Genomic DNA, 19,078 nt, shown 5'->3' with positions numbered 1-19,078 from the left:
GTCTTCCAGCGGACGTGCTGGAGAGTCATGAATATGGCTGCACCTTTAACCTTTCCCCCCTGCCAAAGCTTCCCTGTAAAAATGTGAAGGTGCAGAGAGGATTTGTCTGCGTTACACTGTTCGATCTCAGTCACTCTTCTGGTCAAATGCAATCTCAACCATACATACTGTATCTGAAAGTGAGCTAGCTCAGCAAGTCCTGCAAGGGTTAGTTCAAGAGTTTTTTTTTTTTTTTTTATTAAGTTTGCAATTTGCTTTGTGGAAAAGCAGCTTTTCCAGTGATTTCTTAACACGTTCAGGCATGAATTATAAAAACCTCAGTCAGGATTATTTTCCCCTAAGCGTTTTTATGTTGTGTTGAACTTCATTTTGTTTAAACATGTCCACTCAGGTGGACTACATTTATTTAAGATATTGAAAATTTGAAATATGTATTTAACAAACCAATGAATACAATGATATATTATGTGAAAACTATAAAATAATATCTTTATAATGGTGTTAAAGTAATGTTTTCACATATAACATGTCCTAATACCATTCAATGCAATGCAAAAACGTTTTTGTTACAGAAACGACAAGTTACATTCCAATAACATAAAGTAATTGATTTTCTGTTACTGCAGATAAATTATTTTCATGAAAACAAATTCACTGTAATAGTATGAATTGTAGTTGAAACATAGCTGGCAACGCATGACATCCAATTTAGAGGACAGATGATTAATCATTTGGAAAATTTCACAACTGTATTACTCCTTAGTTGTTACTTGATGTTAAAACATTTTTTTACTTGCAATGTTCTCTTACTATAGAAGGATTGGCAGGATTGTTGAACGACATTTTTCCTCGGAACGGTGTAAAATGGTGGGCTTTGAGTTATGTTTTCTCTCGTTTGGTGGGCGTGTCTCTCGTTTAGTGGCTGTGTCAAAAGTGATAACCAGTCAGTAGTGACGTGTATGTTAACTTGTGGGAAGAAAAAGGCAGTGCGCTTGCGCACACAACAGGGTGTTCAACGCACCCCCGTTTCAGTTTAAAGGTGCTCTAAGCGATGTTGGGTGACGGCACTTCTTGTTGACGTTCGAAGTATTTTCAAACAAAACGAGGCTAGCTCGTCCCTCCCTCCTCCTCATCCCGTCCCCTCTCCCTCACTTGCGTGCTTCCGCGCACTAACCCCCCCACCCACAAATCCTTCTAGTCGGTTATTGGCTGGAACGCTGTAAGATTGTTTGTTATGTTATGTGGTGCAGGTTGATTTTGTTGCCGTTTGCGTTTTTTCTACAGAGACCTTGTTTTTGTACAGTGTGTTCAGGGGTGAGGCAGCTAGCGGATAGTGAGGAGATGTTTGCTGTATGTGACAAAAAATGTTATAGCCTAAAACACGTGTGACATCGCTTGGAGCACCTTTAAATAAATGGTTTGCTACGTTGGCCAGCTTGGATTTGTAAAATTTGTGTGGCACTTCCAGCACCTGGCCAGTGGTTGGCAGTGTATAGAATGACAGACCAGTGTCCACTGTGGTGGCTGATGTGCGATTAAACTATCAAAACCCATGCATATGCACGGAAATGGCGTTTGAATAGCTGTCCTCTGTAGTGACCACTATGCGTGAAAGGGTAAAGATCCAATTAGGGGTATTAAGCAAGCTTTATGTCTAACTAAAAGTCAAGGTTAAGTTCGAAAATAAATAGTTTGGCGTTTATAGCCACACTGGAAGGCAGGATGACAAGTTGGCCATCATAGAGAGGGGGGAGACATGATATTGTGGCTGCGAAAGTCATATTGTCGCATTCTGAAAGTTGCTGAAATGGTTGAACACAATACCATGTCAGAATGGATAGGGGGATCAATCAATCAGTTCTGATGGAGTATATTGGTACCTGAAATAGTTGGGCTTTCTCATAATACAACTGCAGGTTGTAACTTGAGGCTGCAACTACATTGCGTTCTGGTCCAATAAGCAACCCTTTCTCCTAAAAGATACATTTATACACAGCTAAATGTTTTTTAGTCCAGTAAGTTATATGTTCCTGTACAGTACAGATCTTTATCTTGTAGGAGTATGGATACATTGTGGCTGTACAAAGTCTTGCCAAATTAGACATGAAGTTGCCCAATCAAAGCTTTAAACCTGCTCATTTATCATGAAAGTAGCAAAAGTTTTTCCATTTCCAATTAGGAGAAGGTTTCTACGGAAGAGGAAAAGGGCCAGAATGTATTTGAGTACTGAGTTTAAAGTCATTTATTCTGAGAATGAAGTCAGAATTCTGAGAATAAAGTCTTTTTGAGAATTCTGACTTTATTCTCAGAATTCTGGCTTTAAACTCAGAACTCAAATAAATTTTTCACATGTGGCCCTAATCCTCTTCCATAGCTTGTTTTTTGTTGTGCATGAATATATACAGTACTGAGAAATTCTACTTTTTTTTTAAGTCTGTAGTGGGATGTGCATACACACAGCTTGGTTGCAAATACAAAAGTAACAACAAAAATTGAGGTAACATTTTAACTGCAGAAGAGAAGTTCTTGTCGGTGGACACCTACAGTAAACCGCTCAAATGGTTAAAAAAAAAAAAGTGGCACAAAAAACTATTTTTACCCGTACAATCAAATAATAAGTAGCCCACTGGATTTGAAAGCTGTTGTGCTGTTTTAAAGGCTAGAAGATTCCAAAGGGATACTGCAGTGGTAACATTCAAAACTATGCTAGCCCATTGGCAGGGTGATGTGTTAAAGAAAAACAAGTGTTGAATGTTCAATATGAGTCTAAATGCCTTGTTAACAGTTTTAGACGGAATTATTTTCTCTAAACAGGTTTTTCAGAATTTCAATTGGGAATTTTACCATCCATAATGGTCTTAAATCCCTGATGTCAATCCACTGACAGTTTGTCCTTCCCGACTTGAAAATGGTCACTCCTAGGTTAGTCTCGCATTACCAGACCTTCCTCCACAGCGCTGCAAAGGAAAGTCTGGCTAGTCCACACAGCATTCTGGGATAGGAGAAAAAGCATGCTCTGGTTTATTGGCATTTCTTTAAACCAATCACAATTGTCTTGGGTGGTGCCAAGCGCTGGACGGAGCCACGGTGCCGCTGCAAAACAGCTTCGGGGAGGAACTTGTTTTGGTGGAACGTGTATGTTCAAAGGTTGTTTTAGTTGTGCAACAGAAAACTCAGATTGGACAGATAGTCTAGCTAGCTGTCTGGATTTACCCTGCAGAGATCTGAGGAGCAGTTAACCATAGTCCTCAGAAATCCAAAAGAGTTTAGAATGCCAACACAAAGAAAGAGGAAGGTACTGGACATCCAGCCAAAAGTGAGAGACATCCGGCGGAACCTCTGGCGGCACCGGAACAATCCTGGAAATTAAACATTGTCAATATAGACTATTCTTAGGTATAATGTATAAAATATAAGTAAAGTATTACTAAGTAGCTGTTGGCAACTTTTTTATACAATTATTGGCATATTGGCAAGTGCCATTTAGTGTAAAGTAATTCAGTGAATTCTCTCTCTCTCTCTCTCTCTCTCTCTTTCACCAGACACTCCATTCAGCAGCAAACCAACAAAGTCATCACCAGCACAAGCCAACTCATCAAACAGCTCTCTGATATAATCAGTGGCTCTTCACGGGTATTTCATGCTCAACTTCTTCCCTAATTCACTGTCATTTTTGACGACCAAACAGTGGATTAAACAACCTTTGAGTTAATTGAGGCTAATCTTGTGTTGTTGCACAGCAAGACCGTCTGCACCTGACCAGACTAAAGACTGAACTCTCAGAGTCTGTGCAGCGCTATGGAGATCTGCAGAAGGTATCCTCCACATATAGCATATCTTCATTTGCTTTTATAAATGCACTCATTTGCCAATGAATTCCTTGTAATAACAGTAATACAATAACTATATATGGAGCTGCTCCATTGACAGAAAGTGGTACATATACAAGCAAAACTGTCTTTCACCCTGTCTCTTTATTTCCTCCTTTTTCAGAAAATTGCAGAGCGTTCAAGGGCCTTGCTCCCTCCAGCGCAAACAGACAAGAATAAGGTGAGCTGCTATGCAGGTTGATAAACTGCGCTTTGTTTCACTGTCATTCAAAAAAGAGCAGGGTGATGAGATGCCATTTTTTTGGGCTCAATTGCACCACTCCTTTGAAGCTGCGTCTAGTCTCTTCCACTCTGTTAGAGTATATTACGGTGGACTTCAACACCTCCAACTCTTATGCTACATAGGCAGAAATCGTGTGGGTCAGGCGGGGTCAGGACTAGTGACGGTCAAATGAAGTTTCTCAAACCACTGTCGCTCTCTGTTCAACAAAGGGTTGAAAACACACTGAATTGCCATTCCTTTAACCTTTTTCTTTGAACCGAGAGCACCATCTAGTGAGCTCAGAAAATAAAGATGGTTCGCAAAGCTTCATTTGATCATCACTAGTCAGGACCCACCCCATGTGAGGGTCTTCCCCTCCTAAAAAAGTGAACAAAAAACATCCTGTGTATTGTAAATAATAATAATATATAATTGAAATAATTGTGTAAGTAGTAAAACAATACAAATAGGGCAAAAGGGGCGTTGCCAAGCATGCATTTGAAAATCTCACTGCACGCAATTGGATAACACTACGACCAATCACAACAATACACCCAAAGCCCCATGCGCTTAGCTACCAGCGGAGCTAACTGGTAGATTAAACTCTTGCCATATCCGGTTGGCAAAACAGCAAAAACGTCCTTCTTGCAAAGGAATGATTCGAGCGCTGTCTTCTGTTCCTCTTTTAGATAAAAGAGTCCAAAGTCTAACTTGTTCATTCTAGTGGCCAAAGCCGTTTCAAACAACTGGTGTTCATCCGTAACCATCTTGCAATGTTTACTAATGACTTGGACGTCGCAGTGCTGTCATCATCTGTTTAGCTCGCCTCTGGCCCGCCTATATCAGATACACCGATGTGATTGGTGCAGCTCGGCTACAAGGTCATAGTTAATGAGCATCATTACTGAATGCCAGAGTGACTCGCTGAGCAAATTCAAATTGTGCTCTCGCGAGAACTCTGGATTTCCAGGGTACGGCGCTGGGTGGGAGAGAACAAAGTTTAAATTACTTCAGTAACATTAGTTGTGGAACTCCAGTAAGTAGATAAGGCTATTTTATTCACTTTAAATATTGGATAAAGTGATTTTTTTTCTCTATCACAGATGATACTGTGTCATTTTAAAGGTCTTATGACATGCTGCTTTTTGGATGCTTTTATATAGGCCTTAGTGGTCCCCTAATACTGTATCTGAAGTCTCTTTTATATAGACCTTAGTGGTCCCCTAATACTGTATCTGAAGTCTCTTTTATATAGACCTTAGTGGTCCCCTAATACTGTATCTGAAGTCTCTTTTATATAGGCTTTAGTGGTCCCCTAATACTGTATCTAATTCAATTCAATTTTATTTATAGTATCAAATCATAACACAAGTTATCTCGAGACACTTTACAGATAGAGTAGGTCTAGACCACACTCTATAATTTACAAAGCCCCAACAATTACAGTAATTCCCTCAAGAGCAAGCAGTGCGACAGTGGCGAGGAAAAACTCCCTCTTGGGAAGAAACCTCGGACAGACCCAGGCTCTTGGTAGGCGGTGTCTGATGGTGCTGGTTGGGGATGCAATGATGAACAGTGGCAGTAATAGTCACATTAATAATGGAACAGTGACTTCAAATGGTAGTCATAGTAGTTCATGTCATATCAGGGCGCTGCAGGGCGTTACAGGATGTAGCGTGGCCCAGCAGAGCATGGATGGACGTAACAGGAAGCAGCAGGGTCCAGCAGGAAGCAGCATGACATTGCAGGGCACCGCTGAGCTTAGCAGGGAGTGCAGCAGGACCACGGCGACAGCTGCAACCAGGATCTTGGTGCCAACGTTCTCCAAGGAAATACGCTGGGGGAAAAAACATAAGGACTCCCCAGAAGCTAGTAGACTCCCCAGAAGCTAGTAAACTCCCCAGAAGCTAGGATTAATAACAAGCATTTCTGGGATGGGATGCACACAAATGGTAATAGAAAGGGAGAGGAGAGAGCAGCTCAGTGTGTCAAAGGAAGGAAGGAAGTCCCCCGGCAGTCTAGAACTATAACAGCGTAACTAAGAGAGACAGGTCATAAGGAGAGGTAGCCTGTTTGGGCTTGAAACTCTCCCCTGCCGGATCGGGCTGTACTGGCCTGCCTCCCTCTACTTTTGTTATATTATTAATCTAACGACTATGAAGAGAAGCATGTGGGCCTGGGTAGGCGGACGCTGCAACTCCTCACTCCCTAACTATAAGCTTTATCAAATAGGAGAATTTTAAGTTCATTCTTAAATGCAGTGACAGTTTCTGCCCCCCGAACCCAGATCGGGAGCTGGTTTCATAGGAGAGGAGCCTGATAACTGAAGGCTCTGGCTCCCATTCTACTTTTAGAGACTCTAGGTACCACAATTAACTCTGCATTCTGGGAGCGCAGTGCTCTAGTGGGACAATAAGGTATTAGGAGCTCTTCTAGATATGATGGTGCTTGACCATTTAAAGCTTTGTAGGTCAGGAGAAGGATTTTAAATTCAATCCTGGATTTTACAGGAAGCCAATGCAGAGCAGCTAATACAGGTTGAAATATGATCTCTTTTCTTAGTTCTTGTGAAAACACGCGCTGCAGCATTCTGGATCAGCTGGAGAGTCTTAAGGGACTTATTTGAGCAACCTGACAGTAGGGAATTACAATAGTCCAGCCTGAAAGTAACAAATGCATGGACTAGTTTTTCAGCATCGAAGTCTCTTTCCCAAAATTCTGCCTTGGTGCAGAATTACAGCCACTAGAGCCAGTCCCACAATGAGCTTTCCTTAGTATTTTCCATTTCTTTGTCACATACTAAGCTTTAAATGCTATTGAGGAGGAGAGAGGGGGGGCAAGGTGGAGGGTGGGGGTGTGGCCTTGACCAACCGACACTTTGCTTGTTTGAAAGCCATGATGTCTCTCTCTCATGGGTGGGCCAAATTCTCTGTGTGGACAAAGCAGAGAAAGGGGAGGTAACCTTGCTCCTTATGACCTCATAAGGAGAAGATTCCAGATCGGCCCATCTGAGCTTTTCATTTATTTATTTTTTACTTATTTAACTGTCTAGTGTGTAATTGTGTGTTGTTCATACTATACAATGATTATTTTTTTTTTTTTTTTGGAATAATACAGAAGACAAAGAGCTTAAAAAAATAATCTAATATCGAATCGCAATCGCAATATTTGGGTAAAAAATCATAATAATTGCTAGGGGGGTTCAGTTCTCAGTTCAGCATCATCTGTATCAGAGAAAAGAATCACTTCATGCGATGTTTAAAGTGAATAAAATCTAACTAACTGGAGTTCCACAACTACACATATAGTCTACAACTGTACAATTTTGGCCGGTTTTGTTTGTGTGCCCTTCAACAATTGCTTTTGAGAAATGTTATGTGCGTTCCCCCTCCAACTGTTAGATTAAATGTACGCCCATGCTTATGCACTGTGACTTTTTCCTGAATCTAAATTGGTTACTGGCAAGAGTTATTCTCACCATGTAACCCTGTCAAAGCTGATGCTGGTAGTTAGTAATTGTGTTAAACAAATGAAAGTCAATCGATATCACAGACCGACTGGGTGTGAATGAAATCCTTTTTTTGATTACTAAAACAAAATAATCTAAAATAAAACATATTGATCGCTGTGTGTATATGGGGTGTTTGCAGCAGCCAAAGTAATAAATACAGCAGGAAGAAATTGCAAAAGATCTATGAAGTTAGAATATACTGTAAGTCTGTACAGAAGAATGGACACTGACAGCGTGTGGACTAATGACATGTATGGATTTAATTTCAGTTTCACTTTCTCACCTGCTTTAGGTACATTATATACTTTGCAATAACACTGTATTTTCAGTGGTTCTCGAAAATAGAGATATGAAATATGAATATTACTTTGGAATAGCAAAATACAGGACGTTCAGTGTAGAAATGAGAGAATGCATATCCACTGTAAGTCTACCATTATTTTTAGTATGTGTCGAGCTAAAGTAGATAGTTGAGTAGTTAATCAGTGAAAATAATTATACATTTAGTTGACAAAATGACCAAATTTGATCTCTTTTTCCTTTTATGTTACATATCGTTTTGAATGTGCTAATTTTCTAAAGAAGTTGCATTGCATTGACTCTTGGCCACTGTAATGACGGCTTTCAAAAACAGACATTAAAACTGATTGATAGAAATTACACTAAAATTAACCACCAGTTCTCATTGTCACATTGAAAGCGACAGGAAACAATGGCTTCAGTGATTTTCAACACATACGACTATGCAGAAGGCAGAACATTTTGTGTTAGCATGTATCTGTTAGCTTGGTCCGCTAAATGATCTGTGTGGGTGAGAGAGCAGTGTGAGTGATAGCCTGTGAGGACAATTTTTTTATCCCACTGATAGATTATAAATAATGACCGATCTACGTGTTTTCATGTCTGTTTCTGCACAGTTGTTTCTGCCTAAGTGCTAAAGTGCAGATGTGTATGGTGGTCATGAAAGCTCAACGCACTGCAACACAATGGACACAACACAAGCAAATGAAGAAAACATTTTCCCCATGAAAAAAACCATGAACCATTAGTTCAAAAGTCTAAAAAAGTTACACACTGTCATTCTCTTCCCGGGGAAAACAAAAAACTGTACCCAGCTCAAAGTCCACCATTCTCAGGTTAACTGAACCACCAACTCCTGCTGATACAACGGAGCAGCACCATGCGGAGCACCAAGGGAGCACCATGCAGAGCACCTTAGCCAGCGTCGCAGAAATCTGTAGCAACTTAAACAACTAGCAACTGCTGCTCAGTTGTAGCCTGCCGGCATCATGTGACCAGCCTGCGGTCTAGTAGAATATCTTAAGTTTTGGTGTGCATACATTTTCAAGCAATAAAATACGGTTCATGAGAATGCATTGCGAAAAACACACTGCAAACTATAAAAAACAACAAAAGAAATTGAAACACAGACAACCCAACTACCATCCCATCCATCCATCTTCGTCCGCTTATCCGGTGTCGGGTCGCGGGGGGAGCAGTTCCAGCAGGGGACCCCAAACTTCCCTTTCCCGAGCAACATTAACCAGCTCCGACTGGGGGATCCCGAGGCGTTCCCAGGCCAGGTTGGAGATATAATCCCTCCACCTAGTCCTGGGTCTTCCCCGAGGCCTCCTCCCAGCTGGACGTGCCTGGAACACCTCCCTAGGGAGGCGCCCAGGGGGCATCCTTACCAGATGCCTGAACCACCTCAACTGGCTCCTTTCGACGCAAAGGAGCAGCGGCTCTACTCCGAGCTCCTCACGGATGACTGAGCTTTTCACCCTATCTCTAAGGGAGACGCCAGCCACCCTCCTGAGGAAACCCATTTCAGCCGCTTGTACCCTGGATCTCGTTCTTTCGGTCATGACCCAGCCTTCATGACCATAGGTGAGGGTAGGAACGAAAACTGACCGGTAGATCGAGAGCTTTGCCTTCTGGCTAAGCTCTCTTTTCGTCCACAACGGTGCGATAGATTGAATGCAATACCGCACCCGCTGCGCCGATTCTCCGACCAATCTCCCGCTCCATTGTCCCCTCACTCGCGAACACAACCCCAAGGTACTTGAACTCCTTCACTTGGGGTAAGGACTCATTCCCTACCTGGAGAAGGCATTCCATCGGTTTCCTGCTGAGAACCATGGCCTCAGATTTAGAGGTGCTGATCCTCATCCCAACCGCTTCACACTCGGTTGCGAACCGATCCAGTGAGTGCTGAAGGTCGCAGGCCGATGATGCCATCAGGACCACATCGTCTGCAAAGAGCAGCGATGAGATCCCCAGCCCACCAAACTGCAACCCCTCCCCACCCCGACTACGCCTCGATATCCTGTCCATAAATACTACAAACAGGATTGGTGACAAAGCGCAGCCCTGGCGGAGGCCAACCCTCACCTGAAACGAGTCCGACTTACTACCGAGAACCCGGACACAGCTCTCGCTTTGGTTGTACAGAGATTGGATGGCCCTGAGAAGAGACCCCCTCACCCCATACTCCCGCAGCACCTCCCACAGTATCTCCCGGGGACCCGGTCATACGCCTTCTCCAAATCCACAAAACACATGTAGACCGGTTGGGCATACTCCCAGGCTCCCTCCAGGATCCTTGCGAGTGAAGAGCTGGTCCGTTGTTCCACGACCAGGACGGAATCCGCATTGTTCCTCCTCAACCCGAGGTTCGACTATCGGCCGAACCCTCCTTTCCAGCACCTTGGAGTAGACTTTACCAGGGAGGCTGAGAAGTGTGATACCCCTAAAATTGGCACACACCCTCTGGTCCCCCTTTTTAAAAAGGGAACCACCACCCCAGTCTGCCACTCCTTTGGCACCGTCCCAGACTTCCACGCAATGTTGAAAAGGCGTGTCAACCAGGACAGCCCCTCCACACCCAGAGCCTTGAGCATTTCTGGACGGATCTCATCAATCCCGGGGCTTTGCCACTGTGTAGTTGTTTGACTACATCAGTGACTTCCGCCTGGGAAATCGACGACAATCCCCCATTATCCTCCAGCTCTGCCTCTAACATAGAGGGCGTATTAGTCGGATTCAGGAGTTCCTCAAAGTGCTCCTTCCACCGCCCTATTACCTCCTCAGTTGAGGTCAACAGTGTCCCATCCTTACTGTACACAGCTTGGATGGTTCCCCCCCCCCTGAGGTGGCGAACAGTTTTCCAGAAGCACTTTGGTGCCGACCGAAAGTCCTTCTCCATGTCTTCTCCAAACTTCTCCCACACCCGCTGCTTTGCCTCTTTCACGGCAGAGGCTGCAGCCCTTCGGGCCCTTCGGTACCCCGCAACTGCCTCCGAGTCCTCCGGGATAACATATCCCGGAAAGACTCCTTCTTCAGTCGGACGGCTTCCCTGACCACCGGTGTCCACCACGGTGTTCGTGGGTTACCGCCCCCTTGAGGCACCTAAGACCCTAAGACCACAGCTCCTCGCCGCAGCTTCAGCAATGGAAACTTTGAACATTGTCCACTCGGGTTCAATGCCCCCAGCCTCCACAGGGATGCACGAAAAGCTCCGCCCGGAGGTGTGAGTTGAAAGTCTGTTGGACAGGGGCCTCCTCCAGATGTTCCCAATTTACCCGCACTACACGTTTGGGCTTACCAGGTCTGTCCAGAGTCTTCCCCACCCTCTGACCCAACTCATCACCAGATGGTGATCGGTTGACAGCTCTGCCCCTCTCTTCACCCGAGTGTCCAAAACATACGGCCTCAGATCAGATGAAACGATTATGAAATCGATCATTGACCTTGACCCTAGGGTGCTCTGGTACCAGGTACACTTATGAGCATCCCTATGTTCGAACATGGTGTTCGTTATAGACAATCCATGACTAGCACAGAAGTCCAACAACAAACACCCACTCTGGTTTAGATCAGGAGGCCGTTCCTCCCAATCACGCCTCTCAGGTGTCTCCATCATTGCCCACGTGTGCGTTGAAGTCCCCCAGCAGAACAATGGAGTCCCCCACTGGAGCCCCATGCAGGACTCCAGTCAAGGTCTCCAAGAAGGCCGAATACTCCGAACTCCTGTTTGGTGCATATGCACAAACAACAGTCAGAGTTTTCCCCCACAACCCGCAGGTGTAGGGAGGCGACCCTCTCGTCCACCGGGTAAACTCCAACACAGCGGCGCTCAGCCGGGGCTTGTGAGTATCCCCACACCCGCCCGGCGCCTCACACCCTGGGCAACTCTGGAGAAGAAAAGAGTCCACCCCTATCCAGGAGTATGGTTCCAGAACCAAGACTGTGCGTGAGGTAAGCCCCACCAGATCTAACCGGTAGCGCTCCACCTCCCGCACCAGTTCCAGCTCCTTCCCCCACAGAGAGGTGACGTTCACGTCCCCAGAGCCAGCGTCTGCCGCCCGGGTCTGGTCCGTCGAGGCCCCTGACCTTCACTGCCACCCATGTGGCATCGCACCCGACCCCAACGGTTCCTCCCACAGGTGGTGGGCCCATGGGATGGAGAGGGAGTTGCCACGTAGCTTGTTCGGGCTGTGCCCGGCGGGCTCCGTGGCAAACCCGCCACCAGGCGCTTCGCCGACGAGCCCCGCGTCTGGGCCTGGCTCCAGAGGGGCCCCGGCTTCCTCGGGCAGGGTCACTCCATCTCTGCTTAGCTTTTGCATTCGGGTTTTTGAACCATTCTTTGTCTGGCCCCTCACCTGAGACCACTTTGCCTTGGGAGACCCTACCAGGAGCACAAAGCTCCAGACAACACAGCCCTCAGGTTCACAGAGACACACAAACCTCTCCACCACGATAAGGTGATGGTTCACGGAGAGGCAACCCAACTACATTTTTTTTTTTTTTTTTTTTTTATATCAACCCAACTACATACAGAAAAATTGCTTTATGGTTTGGTCCTAACCTAGAAATAGTAGGGTATGGACATAACCCCTACCCCCACAAAAAGCACGGATTTGTCATTTTACACTTTCTTTTACAATGAAAAAAACAAGATACAATGGGCCAGATCTACGTACATTTGCGAATGTAGCGTTATCAGCGCCGTGGCCATCCCGCAGATGGTACAAAAGATAAGTACAAAACACAAACTCAACAATAGATACATACATTAGAACTTAACAATAATATACAGACAAAACATTACAAGACACACACAGCTGTAGCTTCATATTTAGCATACAGACATGAGAGTGGTATAAATCTTCTCATCTAACTCTTGGCAAGAAAAAAGTGATTTCCCACAAAAAGGAAGAAGAATTATGACCAAAAAAGTCATAAAAAATCATGTTCAGGCACACAAGGTTACAAAAGTGATAAAAAGGCCTTTAATGCATAGGGCAAGACATGAGACATTTTCTTTTAGGTTATTAGTAGTTGTATATAAACCAAGTATGAACCCCTGTATCACTAAGGAGAAAGTTATGGGTTCAGTTCAGCTACAGAACAGCACTACTGTCTCACTCGACAGTACTTTAGTGGGGTGGAGGTTTAACCTCTTTTGATTGAAGGATCCTTCTTGAACACCACGTTGCTGCTGTACTGAATGGAAAATCATTTACCGCTTCAACTCTTCAACTGGTTGGACCGTAACAATTCTGTGAACGTTTTGCCCACAAAGAGACTCTAAAATCCATCTTTTGTACAGAGGTGAGAGTCGTATGTAGGGCATATAATCAAGGTCTTCAAGGGAACAGGGTTTATGCCAGACATAAAATTAGAGAGTAGCTACACAGATGGCAGTGAATTCAGTCTAGAGATATTCTGCTGTGATATTATCCAAATTGGCTATTCTAAATAAACAGTAGACAATTAAGCAATATTATTTGATTGAATATTTGAAAGTAGCATACATTGCTGGCATGAAAAAACATAATTATTTATTAATAATATATAAGAGGTGTTCATACTAACAGAATGGCAACAGGATGTTATGGGGTTGTTTATCAGCTCAAAATACATCAGTCTGGCCATCCATGTGTTTCGTTACTCACGTCATTGTTGACGTCGGTGTCATTGACTAAGGTAACGTTAAGGTTGGTAGCTGCAGACTTGCTCACATCAACGTTAACGTTAGTTTGAAGCTCATGAATTGTACCTGATGTTTCTGGTTGGACTTGGACCTCTGTTGACGTGTCTGGCTCTGGCACACACGTTCTTTTAGTACCTTTATGGAGCCAGGCTAACACGACTTACAAACTCCACAAAGATTTTTCACTGCTGAAAACCTAGAAACTAAAAAGAACTGTTACAGTCAGGCCGCAGGCATCAGACAGCTTTTTCGAACTAGCGTCCGTGGAGAAGCAAACTTCTGATAGGGTGGACCGACTGCTTGCCGTTACGTGATTCGTCAAGATCTGAGGTAAGTCACGTCGTGCCCTCTGGGTAGTGTAGTTTATGTAACGTTAGGGTCATTACCAATCTCTCTGACACTTTCTCTGTCAGTGGTAGATTACCGGCTACATGAGAGAAGTGCCGGTACTGCATACCGGTGAGTTACGGCCCACTTCGAGCACATTGGGTGGTACGTTATATAAAGCTGACTAGCCTCAACGCATAGCAGCAAGTTCACTAATCAGTGAGTACATTGTGGAAGAACAGATAACTACATGCTGCTATATCACGTATGAGCAGTGGCAGTAGGAGCAGAGTCTGTATTTTCTGCTGTAGAAAAAGTGGATGGCTTTTTCAGTTCATGGATAGCAACTGGTGAGAGGCGTCCTGACGTTCGAAATTCCATACATATGCATTAAGACAAACATTTAGCAGATTCATGCAAATGTTAATAACTGCTTTCCACCCACATCTTTAGATTCACGTCACCAGAGTCGACTGGAACCAACAGCAGGAAACTCGAAAACTGTGTGAACTTTTTCGCAGCATGTGAACTTCTGCAAATAAGGTGTCAGAATGATTGTCTTGAGAGTCTTTCCCATCTGTGTTTGTACTAATATATTCTAGAGCTTTTGCGGTGGGTATTTTGTGGAGGAGTGAGCACGATGTTGCAGGGTTTGTTGAGGAGTGGTGAGTCAGATCATGGCCAGTAGACAGAGCGCGTGACACAGCCGGGTTGGTCCCTGTGCTCTGACCCACACTGACTCCTCTTCCATGAATTAGCTGTGCAGTCAGCCACACAAAGGTGGAACACATTAGTAATGCAAAAAGGCAAGCAGGCTTTCTCTGTCTATAGGTTTCTTCCTTTTCCTCTGCTTTGTTTCGACATGTAACAAAGATTGCAATATGCAGAGTGTACCGATGTTCATGGATTAACAGCCTCAGTCTCAGAAAACCAGCCAACATGCAATGTTCAGATAGCAGTAACTGCCTAAAGCAAATGGACATTGAATAGAAATGTCATTTCGGTTTGATCTTTCAATTGTGTTAAACAAAAGCTCTGCACTGAGATATGATGGAAATGTGGACTTTTTCTGTCACTACTATGGTGACTACAGCTATCTCCTACAAGAAATAGAAAACAAGAGGAACTTTTAGAAGAACATTGATTAGAGAAAGGGCCATTGTAAGTATTTCCCTGTGGACGTGGAGGTATGAAGTCCCTAAATGCTTCTGGAGGTGGAAGAAGTATGTAGGGGCTTGTTTCGCAAAAGCAATTTGCAAGCACTACACGCAAATGACCACTCCAGTGAAGTTAAAGTCCAAAGCAGCACAAAATGGAAATACTCAAGATGTGGATGCAGTTTGACTGAATATGATTAAGGAGATAATCAACATTATATGAAGTAAAAAGAAAACTGCCTGCAAATGACCAGTCATTTAGCCTATGGAATTAAATTTACATATATTACAAAAATCCAGTCCATTGCTTGCTAGTAGAACAAGTCTTTGTTCCTATCCGTGACCTGGGAGATGGCCGCCCACCAAGGGCCAGGTTCTCTCCGAGGTTTCTGCCTGTTAAAAGGAAGTTTTTCCTTGCTGCTGCCGCTGCAATAAGTGCAATTGCTCTTGGGGAATAGTTGGGTCTCTGTAAATTATAGAGTGTGGTCTACACCTACACTATCTGTAAAGTGTCCTGAGATATTGTCTGTAACGATTTGACACTATAAAAAAAATTGAAATTCAAACTTGAAGCCAGAGTTAAAGGTTCCATGGCATGAAAATTTCACTTTGAGGTTTTTGAACATTAATATGATTTCCCCCAGCATGCCTTTGGTCCCCCAGTGGCTAGAAATGGCGATAGGTGTAAACCGAGCCCTGGGTATCCTGCTCTGCCTTTGAGAAAATGAAAGCTCAGATGGGCCAATCTGGAATCTTGCACCTTATGAGGTCATAAGGAGCAAGGTTACCTCCCCTTTCTCTGCTTTGCCTGCCGAGAAAATTTGGCCCGCCTATGAGAAAGAGAGAGACATCATGGCTTTCAAACAAGCAAAGTCGCAGTTGGTCAAGGCCACACCCCAACCTTCCACCTTGCCTCCCCCTCTCTCCTCCTCAATAGCATTTAAAGCTACAGACACAGAAATGGCACATACTGAGAGAAGCTCAATGTGGGTCTGGCTCTAGTGGGTGTAATTCTGCACCAAGGCTGAATTTCGGGAAAGAGACTTCAGATACAGTATTAGGGGACCACTAAGGCATCCAAAAGCATCCAAAAAGCAGCATGCCATGGGACCTTTAACCTAAGCCCAGTGCTATAAAATTCACACTGCACTTGCAGCCCTGGTTAAATGTCTGTGGAGCCCCGTTTCACACTGGCAATTTTTTAGCTCTGTGTTGTGTTGATTTTCAGGGGTAACCCCACAAACTTGGGGCTAACCGAGCAGGGATAGCAAACCCTAGACTTAAGCCGAGGTTAGCCCGTTTTGGATTGTGCCAGTGTGAAAGATTTCTTAGCTCCTGTGAACTGTTCTTTACTTTTACTGCTGATGCTACCATTGCTGCTGCTCAATCATCTGCAGCTGTTAGTACTGTACTGTATTTCTACTAGCGCTGCACGATATAAGGAAAATATCTAATTGTGATTATTGTGACTGATATTGCAATTGCGATATGATTCACAATACTTGAGGGAATGATCATTTTTGTATCATTATTCTATTTTAATTAAAGATATTCACATTAAAATTATTAGAGTGTGATTTTTTTCTGTAGGATACGATTTGTAGGCAGGGACGTCTCTGGAGCACCACAGTACTTAATTCAGAATGGTTTCAAACATATTTTGTCTCGTATATTGCACAGTGGATATTGCACTAGTCCATATTGCGATTTCGATACATTTGCGATTAATTGTGCAGCCCTAATTTCTAGTTGTAATAGTGCTGTTTCTACAACATTGTTGCGGCTATTCTGTTAAGGTACAGCAGTTGCTGCTGCTGCAGCGCCAAGGAGAGAGAGGGCCCTCAGGATGTTGTGCTGTTATTTGCCACCTGCCCTGAGTTGATGTTGGTTGAACGTTTTCCAACTTGCTGCCCCAGCTCGACATGCGACCATAACAAACACAGACACCACACCCAGGAAACTAATGCAGAAGCTAAATTTACTGGGTATCTGAATTCTCTGAATTATCACCCCTTTTACCAAAAACACTTAGTTCCAAAGCTTATTATCCAGTCTGGGCCAATAAACGTTTAAAATGTTTATCTGTAAGCGTGTCCCTAACATACAATGTCTGTGACAAATAATTTCCCCTTGGGAAAAATAATGTATTAAGTCTAAAGTTATGATGCAAGTTATCTACAGTATATACATATAGCTAACCATTTCCTCTACCTTAACTCTCCACCTTTTTTAATACCATCACATAACTTGTTGATGGTGTGTGTACAAAAGCACATCAATCATCACTTTTATCGTAAGCTTCGCAGTTTTAAAGTCAACACCACTTTTATGAAGATGTTTTATTCCCGTTTTAACAAATCTGTTCTTACCTTTTCGTTTATCTGCTGGCCCGGGTCACTTTCTTTCAAACAGAAAAATCGCTTGCGAGGCATTGTCAAGGTGTGCAGCAAAATTGCTGGACCACCGTTGAACAACCTTCATTACCTTTATCAGGACAGATCCTTAAGGAAAGCCAAGTTGGTCTTGGCCGATCTGAGCCATCCACTGGAGTGAGAATGTATGTTGCTACCTTCAGGGAGCAGATAAAATCTTCCGCGATGCAGAATGAATAGTTTCAAAAGGTCATTCGTTCCTGCTTCCATTAGCATTGTGAATGATTTTCTTAAAACTTAAATTTTGTAATTATTTTGTTGTGTTTTTTGTTGTGCTTGCTGTCTATGTAGCCTACTACTGGCTGTAATCCGAATTGCTGCCACCCTTTCAAAATAAAGAACACTAACGTTAGCAGGCATCAATCAGAGTAGTAACCACTCACTGTCAGAAAGTACCTGACTGTTGTCGCTATATCTACTACCATTGTAACTACAGTGTATAATATAATCTAATGTTTTTGTGTGTTCTCCTACAAGAGTCCTCAGACCCCATCCACTGAGCAGATGGAGGAGGGTCCACTGTTTGGAGAAGCAGTAGGCTCCGAGGGAGGGGCTCAGGCTTTCCTGTCAGAGATCAGTGAGGAGGACGTGGAGGCGCTTCGCCAAAGAGAGGAGGCCCTGCTACACATTGAAGTAAGAACTCTGACTGATCGGTTTCAGAATTGTATCTTTTGAACATTTCATGTCATTTGAACAACTGTATTGATCCTACACAGAGGCACTATAGCTGTTTTTGGCCACTGTAGGCAGCTGTTTTCAGAGAAGAAGCTGTAAAAAGCCACTGGACATTACCTGCTTTGCAGCAAACGGCAACAGTCAGAGACTAGCTGGTGAAAATAGCGGAGCATTTAGCAGCTAAAGAGAGAGATACTTCTCTCAGGAGTTGGTGGAGACCAAACCAGAGCTAATAGAGAGTGAATATCCTACTTACATTCATCACATGGACACACACACAACTCCAAATGAATGCTCATGTTGCTCTGTAACTGCTGGACGTGTAAATAAGCAATTGTTTGCTAAGAAGTTCACCATATCAATGTATATGTCAGTGTTGGGTTCACAACTTGTTTCCACTGCCCCCAAGCGGCCAAGAAAAACAATCAGTTCAGTCAGACGACTCAAATGGAATAGATAATTATGCAAATGTAGAATATATACAGCTTTAACGTTTGGCAGTCGGTTAGCCCTGTCACCTCACAGCAGAATGGTTTGCACCCCCCACCATGTGAGTGTGTGTTTTTCCGGGTCCTCCAACTTCCGCCCAGAGTCCAAAGACATGGGTGTAAATGTGAGCGTGATTATTTATCAGTCTTTATGTTTTTGCCCTCTGATTGACTGGCAACATGTCCAGAGTGTACCCTGATCCAATCAGCTGGGATCGGTTCAGGCCCCCCCGCTAAGGATAATCTGTTATAGATAATGGATAATTGGATGGATTAATGTTTGGCATCTAGGCTGTGACCTCATCACTCATAGTCAGACAACAGGGCTGACCCCATCAGCAATCTGAAATTCTATCGGTGTCAAATTAGAGATATTTTAGAAATATTTTTACGGTATTTGA

At 43.7% G+C, this 19,078-nt stretch overlaps 1 protein-coding gene across 5 annotated transcripts in view; it reads left to right on the top strand.

Moving 5' to 3' along the window:
* Nucleotides 1-19,078, top strand: part of tsnare1 (T-SNARE Domain Containing 1) — a 225,413-nt gene that overhangs the window by 84,782 nt on the left and 121,553 nt on the right. For all 5 annotated transcript variants that reach the window (XM_028581222.1, XM_028581219.1, XM_028581223.1 and 2 more), the window contains exons 5-8: nt 3,543-3,633; nt 3,741-3,815; nt 3,994-4,050; nt 17,992-18,147. In XM_028581222.1, coding sequence (XP_028437023.1) covers nt 3,543-3,633; nt 3,741-3,815; nt 3,994-4,050; nt 17,992-18,147 — 379 coding nt within the window. The remainder of the gene's footprint in view (nt 1-3,542; nt 3,634-3,740; nt 3,816-3,993; nt 4,051-17,991; nt 18,148-19,078) is intronic.

This window comes from Perca flavescens, chromosome 6, assembly GCF_004354835.1.
Source record: "Perca flavescens isolate YP-PL-M2 chromosome 6, PFLA_1.0, whole genome shotgun sequence".
Classification (NCBI taxonomy): Eukaryota; Metazoa; Chordata; class Actinopteri; order Perciformes; family Percidae; genus Perca; species Perca flavescens.
This window is presented reverse-complemented; position numbering and strand designations above follow the sequence as displayed.